Below are 12,391 nucleotides of genomic sequence, written 5' to 3' on the forward strand. Positions count from 1 at the left end.
CCACTGCAGATCAATTCTTTCTTTCATTAAGATTTCATCTGTTAAATGACATACCTGAAATGCACAACTGTGATTGTAGTTCATCCATGGCGTTCAATAACACTGCAAACTTTTCCATGCAATTCTTCTGGGTGTAAAATGATGTATGCTAAAAAATCTGTTTTTGCACAATTGTAGGATTCTAAGCATTTCACTCTTCAACGGGAATTTGTTAGCCATGTATTCACAGGCAGCAGTGCAGTATTTTCAAACAAATGGAAAGAATTTCTCACCACCACCACTCTTGAGACAACCACAAAGGATCAAATCACTATTATCCCTCTGGTTTATTCTGCTGTAATAATCAACCTCAAAAAGAGGAGAGGAGAGGATTTTACCAGTGAAGGTTGTACAACTTTACACATAAAATTTTGCGATGTCCAGTACCCGAGCTTGCAGTAAATGGATGCAACACACACTTTAATGCAAATTTATATTTACTTTGTCAAATGTAGGTAAAACATCTAGCAAAAACAAATGTAAAGCCTTACTAAAATTGTGAACATAAAAATCCTTTTTTCATGAGCCAAATTGTAATTGAGGAATGCTTCAATTCTCTTCTGGTCCCATTTTCCCACAGTCCACAATATACTACCATTTCTGTGTGCTCCAAATGTACACAAAATTGGAAACTTCTTCCACAAATCAAGGCCTATATTTCATACTAGTTGACTTCCCTGGGCCAGGAGTACCTTTTCTTCCAGTACTAATCTGCTTTTTATGATGACCTTGATCTGTCCATCATCATGGGTTATTTTGCTGCTAGGTAGTAGAATTCCTTAAATTCATTTACTTTGTGTTCTCCAATTCTATTGTTAAGTTTCTTGGTGTTCTCATTTCTTCAACTTCTTATTACTTTTGTCTTTCCTCATTTATTCTCAATTTATATCCTGTGCTCATAAGACTATTCATTCCATTCAACAGAACCTGTAATGTCCATCTTTTCAGAGATGGTTGTGGGACTCAGCTGTTTTATACTGGATGTCAAATCAAACACCTTTCAGCTGTCTAGTTTCAAACTTATTTTATTCGGCTACCTGTTCCAGCGTTTTATTACGCCATCTTCAGGCCACTGACCAACGTGTAGGAAGATTTGACCTCGGTTCTGGGCAAAACGGGACAGCAATACTGGTATTAATAGATTTATGCTTGCTCTAATGATCAATTCAACCATCATCTGCCAACTTTTAAACAGTCGGCATAGTAAACTGATGAAACTGGCAGCCAAAAACAGTAAGTTTGGAAACCAGACAGCTGAAAGGTGTTTGATTTGACATCCTGATCCTGTAATTCTTGTTCACTTCCACAGAGGATAGCAATGTCACCATCAGTTCTTATCACTGACGTCCCTGCACCTCCAATTTTAAATCCCTTCTAGAATCTTTCTTTTATTTCTGTCAATGCTTCTTCGACATATAGCTTGAACAGCAGAAGCGAAATACAACATCCCTATTTTATACCCTTTTTAATATGAGCACTCTCTTTTTGTTCTTCCAGTCTTATTCTTCCCTTTTTGTTCTTGTACATACTGTGTACTGAAGCTTACCCCTAGTTTTATCAGAGTTTTGGACACCTTGCACCATTTTACGCTGTCAAACACTTGTTCCAGGTTGACAAATCTTATGAATGTGTCTTTCTTCCCGTATCAATCACAAAATCAGAACTGCGTCTCTGGTGCCTTTACCTTTCTAAAGCCAAACTGACTGTCATCTAACAGATCCTCAATTTTCTTTTCCCATCTACTTTATATTATTCTTGCCAGCAGTAAGGTTGCACGAGATGTTAAGCTATTGTGTGACAATTCTCATACTTTTCAGCTTTTGCTGATCTTCAGCACTGTATGGGTAACACTTTTCAGAAAGTCTGATGGTCTATCAGCAGTCTCATACATTCTACACACCATTTTGTTGCCATATTCCCAATGGTTTTAAGAATTTCCAATGGAATTTATCCTTCCCTTCTGCTTTATTCAATCTTAAGTCATCCAAAGCTCTTTTAAGATCGTAATACCAGATTGCCTCTCTCTTCCTTGTCAACTCCTGTTTCTTTTTCCATCATGTCAAGACATAAGTCCTTCCCTTCACACAGGCCTTCAATGTACGAACCACATATAAACTCTCTCCTCTGCTTTTAACATTGGAATTATCATTGCACTCTTAATGTTATGGCCCTTGCTTTTAATTTCGTCGAGCTTTGTTTTAAATTTTCTATATGGTGAGCTAGTGCAATTACTTACTTTATAATTTCTTCACTTTTTTATGCAGTCATTTCACCTTAGTTTCTCTGCACTTTGTATGAGGGTTGGAACTTTAATAATGGCAACTAATTATTTACAGCTCATAAAAAATTGATACATGTTTCAACATTTTACTGACCTTCAAAGTAGTCACCTACATTGTGTATAGCCCATTGTCAGTGATGTGGGAGTCATAGGATACTCTTAGCAGTGCCAGGTGTGTAGCCAGTACGAGCAGCATGGTCTATTGCCCGACGAATTTGTAGCAGTTCTGAAGCGAATGCCATGAAGTGTTTCGTTCAGTTTAGAAACCGAGTTGAACTCACGAGAGCTTAAGTCAGGGGAGTGCAGTAGGTGGTATAGCACTTAACAACCCGATCAGTCAAATCAATAACAGCTTGCACTGTGCGTGCTTGAGCATTGCCCTGCAAAATGATGGTCAGCTCCTGCAGAAAGTGTCATCACTTCTCTCTCTATGCTGTTCATTATTGGAACACGATGTACGACCAGCTTAAAGATTCTTCCTGGATAGTCTCTTTAAACTTCAGTCTTTTCTTAATTACTAAGTTATGATCCGAATCAATATCTACTCCTGGGTGCACCTTACAATTCAATATCTGATTTCGGAATCTCTGCCTGACCCTGATATAATCTAATTGAAATCTTACCATTTCTCCCACCCTTTCCCAAGTATACCTCCTGCTCTTGTGATACTTGAACAGCGTGTCAGCTATTACTAGCCAAGTCAAAATAATAGATTATGCTGAAATAAAGTAAGGTAGAACTATTTCACCTACTATTGTTGCACTCCTAATAATAGTCACATTTCTTTTCCTTTCCTCATTTTTCCATTTGAATCTACAAATTGTGTAGTGTGTGACCAAATCTGTCAAACTGTTATTCAGACCATCATTCACACAAATTTATTATCCAGGTGATAATTTTCCATGTTTTAATGTTTTACATCCGGGGAGCTAAGTACAAAGATAAAACAATCTAAACTCCATGTTGGAATATCAACAATATAACTAGATAGATTGCTACTTATCATAAAGGTAGACACAATTACATTGCAGACAGGCATAAATAAACGACCTTAATACATTAGCTGCCAGATAAGGTGTTTTTGCTTGTGTGACTGATGGTGTGTGTGTTTCTCCTTCAGTTTCTGTCCAAGGCTGTGGCCAAAAGCAAATGTGTAACTCACTCACTCACTCACTCACTCACTCACTCACTCTCTCTCTCTCTGGTACCTCTCTGCAACTAACAGTAAGTAGCAATTCATCTTTTCCTTACACTGTTAACTAAAAAATAATTAGTATTAAAGTTGGGATACACCCATCATTACTTTTGCATGTTGTGCCATTTTACCTCTTTAATTTCCAAGTTTGCCATTATACTTCTGCTGCTCTAATGTTGCTGGACCAAAGACAACTTTCATTAATCAATTAAGCCACTAATTAAGAATTTCAGATATGACAGCAGTATTCATATATAGGTAATTCCAAGTATAGACACACAAAATGTGAACTGAGCGACTGTTAGAACAAACAGCTCAACTAAATTACTAGACCCTCATCTATCAGTTTTACAAACAAAAATTTATTTCCCGAGATCATAAAATATTCATACACAAGCTTTTTAAATAGTCTATTTGTGCTCATCTGGATCAAGTTATGCAGTGAAAGATATAAAATTCTGTCTGCTGTAATATTTGGAGCAACTAATATTTTTGGCCAGTTCTTTTGTTAACAACATGTCTCTGTGAAATATTGCTCAACTATTTTGGTTGCTGCAGAGATAAAATGTGTTTACAAGACTGTGCTCTGCAGACATGTTTTTCTGACCTGTGCCATGTTGAATGCTTATAGTACCTTTAATAATGAGCTGTAATCAACATATTTTACTTTTTTTTAAAAAAAAAAAAAAGAACCCCACAGGTTATGAAAGAATTAAGTTCACAAAAAGTGCTGCCGAAATTTTACTTAATGTGCAGGCTAGGCCGGTTTTTGCACAGCATAGACAGCAGAGTTAAGAACTGGCCACCGTCCAACAGATCACTTTGAATTTAATAAATGTGTGACTGAGTGGAACTGAAAAACAGTGTTGCATCCATTACTTTATTACATTATTCACTACTCAAAAGGTTTTCACGGTGGAGGTGACAGTCTGGAGGCACTACTGAGAGGATGGGGCTCAAAACAGGTTAGTAGCATCACAGTGTACTGTGTAATATAACAAATATGGAGGAAGAAATGGTTAGATCTTATTTTTTACATCTTCGTCTGAATTTTTTAATTATTTATTTTCCCTTTGTCACAGTACGTAGCAAATGTAGACACAAATGTGCGCCTCAATGCTAACCTCCTTCTTACTGACAGGGTGCACGGCTGCTCAAATGCTACCAAAGGAAACTCCCCCCTCAAATGTAGGAGAAAAAAAATAGGAACAGGGAATGGACCAACAACAAGAAGTGCAATATAGAGCAACCTGAAAGGGCAATGGCATTGTGGTTAAGAGGTCACTGTGTTGGCCTGCCATGTGGGCGAGCAGTGTTCAAACTTCCCTTGTGCTAAATTTATTTTCTATTGTTTTCCCGGCTGTTCACTCTATTCAAATCTGTGTCTGTGTCATCGTGTACCACCCGTTTGCAACACCGAGGTTTAAGGAAGGGTCCTCTAATAACAGTTGACTCCACACAACTACTCTATTAGCAGCCGAAATGATGTGGCTTTTGGAAGGGAACAGCAAATTTTGATGACAAGTCAACCAAATCCTCCACCGGAAAACACGTCTGGTGTGTTGTACACAGTATTAATGATAGCACGTGTGTCATACGGTAGGAATGTGATCACTCCGACGGAAATGATACGTTTGCTTGCAACAGTAACTTATTCTTACCCTACACACTCTGACACCGTGACCACATAACTGCGATGCCACGTCCGTTCAGCTGCGCTCGACATTGCACTTGTTAAGTTTGGACTGTTCAAGGTTTTGATTTTTTTTTTTTTCTCCACGGTTTAGTATGCCTTCTTTCTATTTTCATGCTCGATCTGTGTTCAGTTTTTGACAGGCTATCTACTGAGCCATCTTACAACTAAATCTGAGAGGGGGTGCGATGGGACGTTTCCCTTGTTTGTGTTTCTCCACAAGTGAAAAATATGATTCCAAAGTAATACAAAGAGTGTTCAGTTTATTTATCCACTGACCCACCACTACCTGCTAGAGCAGAAGTTATGTTGACGGTCTGGAATATGTAGTGGTAGTAGTAGTAGTAGTAGTAGTAGTAGTAGTAGTAGTTGTCGTCTTCTTCGGTCGTGAGACTGGTTTGATGCAGCTCACCATGCTACTCTATCCTGTGCAAGCTTCTTCATCTCCCAGTACCTACTGCAACCTACATCCTTCTGTATCTGCTATTCATCTCTTGGTCTCCATATATAATTTTTACCCTCCACCCTGCCCTCCAATACTAAATTGGTGATCCTTTGATGCCTCAGAACATGTCCTACCAACCGATCCCATCTTCTAGTCAAGTTGTTCCACAAACTTCTCTTCTCCCCAATTCTATTCAGTACCTCATTAGTTACTTGATCTACCCATTTGATATTTCAGCATTCTTCTGTAGCACCACATTTCAAAAGCTTCTATTCTCTTCTTGTCTAAATTATTTATCGTCCATATTTTACTTCCATAGATGGCTACACTCCATACAAATACTTTCAGAAATAACTTCCTGACATTTAACTCTATACACGAAGTTAACAAATTTCTCTTCTTCAGAAACGCTTTCCTTGCCATTGCCAGTCTACATTTTATATCCTCTCTACTTCGACCATTATCAGTTATTTTGCTCCCCAAATAGCAAAACTCCTTCACTACTTTAAGTGTCTCATTTCCTAATCTAATTCCCTCAGCATCGCCCAACTTAATTCGACTACATTCCATTATCCTCGTTTTGCTGTTGTTGATGTTCATCTTATATTCTCCTTTCAAGACACTGTTTATTCTGTTCAACTGCTCTTCCAAGTCCTTTGCTGCCTTTGATAGAATTACAATGTCATTGGCGAACTTCAAAGTTTTTACTACTTCTCCATGAATATTAATACCTACTCCGAATTTTTCTTTTGTTTCCTTTACTGCTTGCTCAATATACAGATTGAATAACATCGGGAGAGACTACAACCCTGTCTCACTCCTTTCCCAACCACTGCTTCCCTTTCATGCCCCTCGACTTATGACTGCTATCTGGTTTCTGTACAAATTGTAAATAGCCTTTCGCTCCCTGTATTTTACCCCTGCCACCTTTAGAATTTGAAAGAGAGTATTCCAGTCAACATTGTCAAAAGCTTTCTCTACGTCTACAAATGCTAGAAACATAGGTTTGCCTTTCCTTAATCTAGCTTCTAAGATATGTCGTAGGGTCAGTATTGCCTCATTTCTACGGAAGCCAAACTGATCTTCCCCGAGGTTGGCTTCTACTAGTTTTTCCATTCGTCTGTAAAGAATTCATGTTAGTATTTTGCAGCTGTGACTTATTAAACTGATAGTTCGGTATTTTTCACATCTGTCAACACCTGCTTTCTTTGGGATTGGAATTATTATATTATTATTGAAGTCTGAGGGTATTTCGCCTTTCTCATACATCTTGCTCACCAGATTGTAGAGTTTTGTCATGACTGACTCTCCCAAGGCTGTCAGTAGTTCTAATGGAATATTATCTACTCCCGGGGCCTTGTTTTGACTCAGGTCTTTCAGTGCTCTGTCAAACTCTTCATACAGTATCGTATCTCCCATTTCATCTTCATCTACATCTGGAATATAAGTACATCAAATAATATCAAGCATCGAGGCATCTGCCAGTGCATCATCAATCGTACGTAAAAACATAAATCTCTTCGACACGCGGTCTGCTCTGCACAGAAATATTAGATATTTATTACTTTAATACAGAACATAAATTCAATTGCATTTTTTTATTATATTTTTTTCTTATATGTGCACCGCAGGCATAATCACAGCTGTCCACTGTAGTGGAATTTCACAAGTGAGAACAGTAATAACACAGTCCACATATTTGAGAAAATTTAAGTTTACTTTTATCAAAAACTTTCTCTAATAAAAATTATTACTTTCTTGTTAAAATTCTACAAGAATTGCTATCCCGTCAAATTGCAGCTCTGGAATCGATCAACAGTCACAATATTGCCATTCAATCCTACGTGTAGGAATGAACCGGTACACCCTTTGTTCCTGAGCATCTAGTTTCCTACAATATGAGCAGACCTTTACCAGTGAAATTAATTAACATTTATCTAGCAACTGTGTTTTATTCAGTGGTTTCAGCTGACCCTGCAGTGTAGTGTCACAAGACTATTAGTGGCATCCACTGACTTTAATCATGGGCACAATCCATTTACGAGGAATGTTTAATAGTGCGTCTTTTATGTTCCACATGTTTATTACGTTACTAAAAATAATGGGAATATATGCGGGACGCATTGCACTGCCGCATACGTACTACCTAGCCCAGACGCACAGAGCCCGATGACCGTCAAAATAATTTTTGTGCACTGTTCCCAGGTGGGCTGTCTATATTTGTTTTTTGAAATTTGTATCTGACTATTACTGGGTGAGATACAAGTTACACATCCCTAAATATAAAAAAAGAAAATAGTGTGGTGGGAAATTGAGTTTCTTACGGTGGAAATGTAGGAGACGCATAACGCGTGATAACGAAGTAGCTTCCCTCTTAATAGCACAGTTTAGTTAGCTATGTGTGAACAAGTGTGTTCCTCCCAGGCTGAATGTGTGTTCATTCTTGAAAGTTACTTCAAATTGTACTCTTTCATAAAAGATCAAGAAGTATTCGGGATAGCTTTCCCCGAAACAAGTGTGTCTAATAAATCGTCAATTTCGTGGCAGTGTGAGCGACCAAATGTTCCGGGCAACAGGTGTTAGGTGACACCTCCATCCAAAAAGTAGCAGCCAACACGAAGAAATATGTTGAGACACGTGTTGCATCGAGTAGACGACTTTAACAGCATCCACTTGTGTTCCGATTTCCTGGAGATGTGAGTGTGTTTGCATCCATTTTAATTGTGTACGATTAAATATCCAAGTGTAAACACGAGTACGTTTGGAGACTAATACTACAATTTGTTTGTACGACGAAGGTGGGATGTTTCGGGAAATATATTTTAATTTTATACCGAGAGAAGAAAGAATTTACAGCCTAATTTTACTCTGAATGAGTGCAAAATCGATTCGTGCACAGAGAGGAGGGAGCATTATAACAAATTTTTTCGTTACTCGGCAGTGATTGTTAGAGGTAATCATCTTGGGGTTGAAGCTTTTTTTTCCGTATTTGCTTTAACAATACGTATGTTTTTTGATAGGGTCCACCTTTAGCAAAACACAATTTTGTTTTTTAACCCAAACATGATTCACTGTAATTGCAACATCTTCATCTGTTAAAGATACCGTGTTCTTTGCTGTTTGTATACATGTGGCTATTAGTTTTTAAATCTTAATTACAGATATTTGAAAAAAAAAACACAAATTATGAATTCATAGCTTTTTACCACATGGTGTGGTTGTTCTGATGTGTTGTGTTTCTACAGTAACCATTTTGTTGCACAATTTGTCATCTGCAACCACTTATACCTTAAAGTAGATAAATTGTTTAAGCCAAAATTACGATTTGAAAACTTGTTATTTCTACGCCTAAAATTATTTAATTCTATGTGTGTGTCTATTTACATAATGTTTCACTTACATTTTCCTTTTAATCATCTTCTTCACTGGCAAACACTATATATTGAGTTTCACTGTAACTCCATCACTGCTTTACCAGCTGTAAAAACAAACATGGAGGGCTGTGGAACAATTGAAGGTGTACAAACAAGATGGCTGACAGTGGAACAGTTGAAGGTGATCCTGATGGTTGTTCTGAATCTTTCGGAGGTGTCTGATTTGTTTTTTTCTTTTCATGTGTGTGTGTGTGTGTGTGTGTGTGTGTGTGTGTGTGTGTGTGAGTGAGTGAGTGAGTGAGTGAGAGAGTGAGAGAGTGAGTGTGAGAGAGAGAGAGTGAGTGTGAGAGAGAGAGAGTGAGTGTGAGAGAGAGAGAGCTAGCTCTATTGGTTCGTCTTTTCTAATAATTCCTTGAGCATAGAACAGAGTGTCGCTGCAGAGCGCTCTGTATTCATTTATCACTTGTTTGCCTTCCACTATGGCTTTTTGTATTTGATAATTTTCTTTAATTATTAGTTTTCTGGGGGGCTGTTGCTGCATTTGAGACTTTTGTTGTTGAGTTATGTTTCTTGTCCATGAGGTGTTTAGCAAATGTGGAATGACAGCTGTTACTTTTTAATGCTCTTCTGTGTTCTGTATATCTGGTATTAAAGTTTCTGCTTGTCTGCCCTATACAAACTGATTTGCAGTCCTGACATGTTAGCTGGTAAATAGCAGATGTGTTGTGTTTCTCTGTGCTTGTGTTGGTTGTCCCTAGTTTTCTTTGTGCCGAGTTGTCTGTTCTGTAGGCTACTTTCACCCCTTGTTTTTGTAAGTATGTTTCCTATTCTGTGGACTGTTTTGTTGTTGTAGGTGAGAGTGAACTACCTGCTTGTCATAGTGGGTGTTTTCTGTTCATGTGTGCTCATCAGTAGGTTCTGTGTGTTTGTAAGTTGATGAGGAGGCTTTTTTGTGTGTGTCGGGTGTTATTTTTAATTTTGTGGTTCAGTTTATTGATAGTGTATCTCATATCCATTCTATACTGCTATATGTCTGATTGTCTGCAATTCATTCTTGTAGTTGTTTTCAGTGAGTGGGGTTTTGTTCAGTCTGTGTAGCATATATCGGAAGCCGGCTAGTTTGTGTGTGGTCGGATGATTAGAGACTTTGTGAATGGCTGTGCTGGTGGTGGTCACTTTCCTGAATAGAGAGAATTGGTGTTGGTTGTTGTGTCAGTATATTGTGAGGTCAAGGAAGCTTAACCTTTTGTCATGTTCTGTTTTTATGGTGAATTTTATTTTTGTACATGGATGTGATGTCAAATGATGTGAGTGTTGCTGTTGTGGGTATGTTGATGTCTTTGATTTGTTATGTCAGCTCTTCAGTGTTGTGTATGCTTCTGTTATTTGTGTATATATAGGTGTATTTCTCTGGCTAAGTGGTATGTGGGTGCACTTCTGAAATTGACTACAGGGCGTAACGGAATGCCATCCTTGTGGCGCTTAAGTAGGCTGTTCAATGTGGGTGCTTTGCGGGTTCTTTTGTTTCAACCATTTTGCTTTCTGATTTGCAGATATGTTTGAGAAATTTTTTAGGAGTGTTAGTGTGTTTTTCTGGTATCTTTGTTTTGGGTCACTGGTTAGCTTTGTTATGTTGTTGTCATCCAGAAATTTTAAGGTTTTTCTTTGTATTCATCCTGTTTTATTATCATCATCATCATCATCACGGTGCTGCCCTTGTCTGATCTCGTAATGAGCACCTCATTGTTTTTAAGTTTGTCCTTTATTTTTCTGGACTTTTTTCCTTCTTCAGTTTTTGTTCCTGTCTATATGTTGTTTTTGTTTTCCTTTAGAATGCATCTTATTTCTTCTGTGACTAATTCTCTTGTCAGACCTGCACTCAAGTTTGGGCTATTATTTCTTTTTTGTTGTTTTATGATGTACTCACTTTCTGTGATAAGATTCTCCACTGTCTTGTGTGTGATGTATGTGTTGACACTGTACTTTGGGATTTTTTCTAGAAAATTTATTTCTTGGTTGGCTAGCTGTATGTCAGTAAGGTTTATCTGACATATGCGGAATTTATCTACTTTAAGGTATAAGTGGTTGCAGATGACAAACTGTGCAACAAAACAGTCACTGTAGAAACACAACACATCAGAAAAACCACATCATGTGGTAAACAGGTATGAATTTGTAATTTGTGTGTTTTTTCAAGTATTAGTAATTAAGATTTAAAAACTGGCAACTGCAGTGAAACAAGCTTGGGTTAAAAAACAAAATTGTGTTTTGCTAAAGGCGGATCCTATCCAAAAACATACGGACTGTTAGAAGTTTGGTTGACTCGATGACAGGTTATCGTGAAAATTACAAACAGTTGCCATTTTCCTAGCATTATGGCCATTTCTCAAGCAATCTAATGCCAAACTTGCACTTCAAAACAAAGCTAAAATTATGTCAGTATCACAGGAATGTCGTCCTTTACTACAAAGGAGGACCACCACTTCGACAGCCACAGCTGACTGACGAAACGTGTCCCGGGAAATCGACTTATCTCAGGCGGAGACCAACATGTGGTACTGCCGCAGCCTCACTCCGTGGGCAACCAAGTTTTAGGCAGGAAATATGCTTCTAATGAAGGTTTGCTACAAAAAAAAATTGTATATAATTTCACAAACTAGTACAAGCTGGGATGGACACATTTTCTTAGCCTCACTTACTTACCTAGAGATATTTAAAAGCAAAAGCATAACCTCCAATATTTAAGCCTCAACACTGAAGTGAAGAATGTAGCACTTACCGAATAGCTGAGCTGCTGGTTGGTATCCATGTGCAGCTCAGACAGTCTGTGGCACCTGCTGTAGAGTGCGCGGAAGACACGGGACCTCACGGGACGCAACATGCGTACTTTGCTGAGGTTCGGGGCATCGCAGAAAGTCTGTATCGCCCCTTCGTCGGTCTTGCCGCCCTTACAGGTGTCAGTGTCGTAACCGCAGTAGCACCTGTCACATAGCGGTATGCCGAGAGCTTATTCCCGAATAGGAACACCGACACATGGGAAAGATGACTTCCCTTTCCAATGCCAATACTCTGCAGTAGTACAATTTTAGCGTCTACAATCAAAGTTACGAGGACGTGCTGAAAAGTAACACCTCCAAAATTTTTTAATTAATCTATCAACTGAATGATGAAGTCTCCGAGTCCACGATCATGTTATGGCACTTCATTTGTAAAAGTTCACTTTTCTTTTTTACAACTCACAGTTACCAGTTTCGGCTCCTGCTGTCTTCAGCGCATAAAATATTCTGATGCAATCAACGTCAAAATCTATATACACAGGCACATATTAGGAACTTACTATGTATCTGCATACACAGATTCCAAC

The 12,391-nt window shown here is 38.3% G+C and overlaps 1 protein-coding gene across 1 annotated transcript in view; it reads right to left on the reverse strand.

Annotated features, from left to right (window-relative positions):
- The window catches only part of LOC126293631 (uncharacterized), an 86,346-nt gene that overhangs the window by 56,517 nt on the left and 17,438 nt on the right, over positions 1 to 12,391 (reverse strand). Inside the window, exon 4 of the mRNA XM_049986906.1 lies at positions 11,807 to 12,008. Coding sequence (XP_049842863.1) covers positions 11,807 to 12,008 — 202 coding nt within the window. The remainder of the gene's footprint in view (positions 1 to 11,806; positions 12,009 to 12,391) is intronic.

This window comes from Schistocerca gregaria, chromosome 10, assembly GCF_023897955.1.
Source record: "Schistocerca gregaria isolate iqSchGreg1 chromosome 10, iqSchGreg1.2, whole genome shotgun sequence".
NCBI classification, from domain to species: domain Eukaryota; kingdom Metazoa; phylum Arthropoda; class Insecta; order Orthoptera; family Acrididae; genus Schistocerca; species Schistocerca gregaria.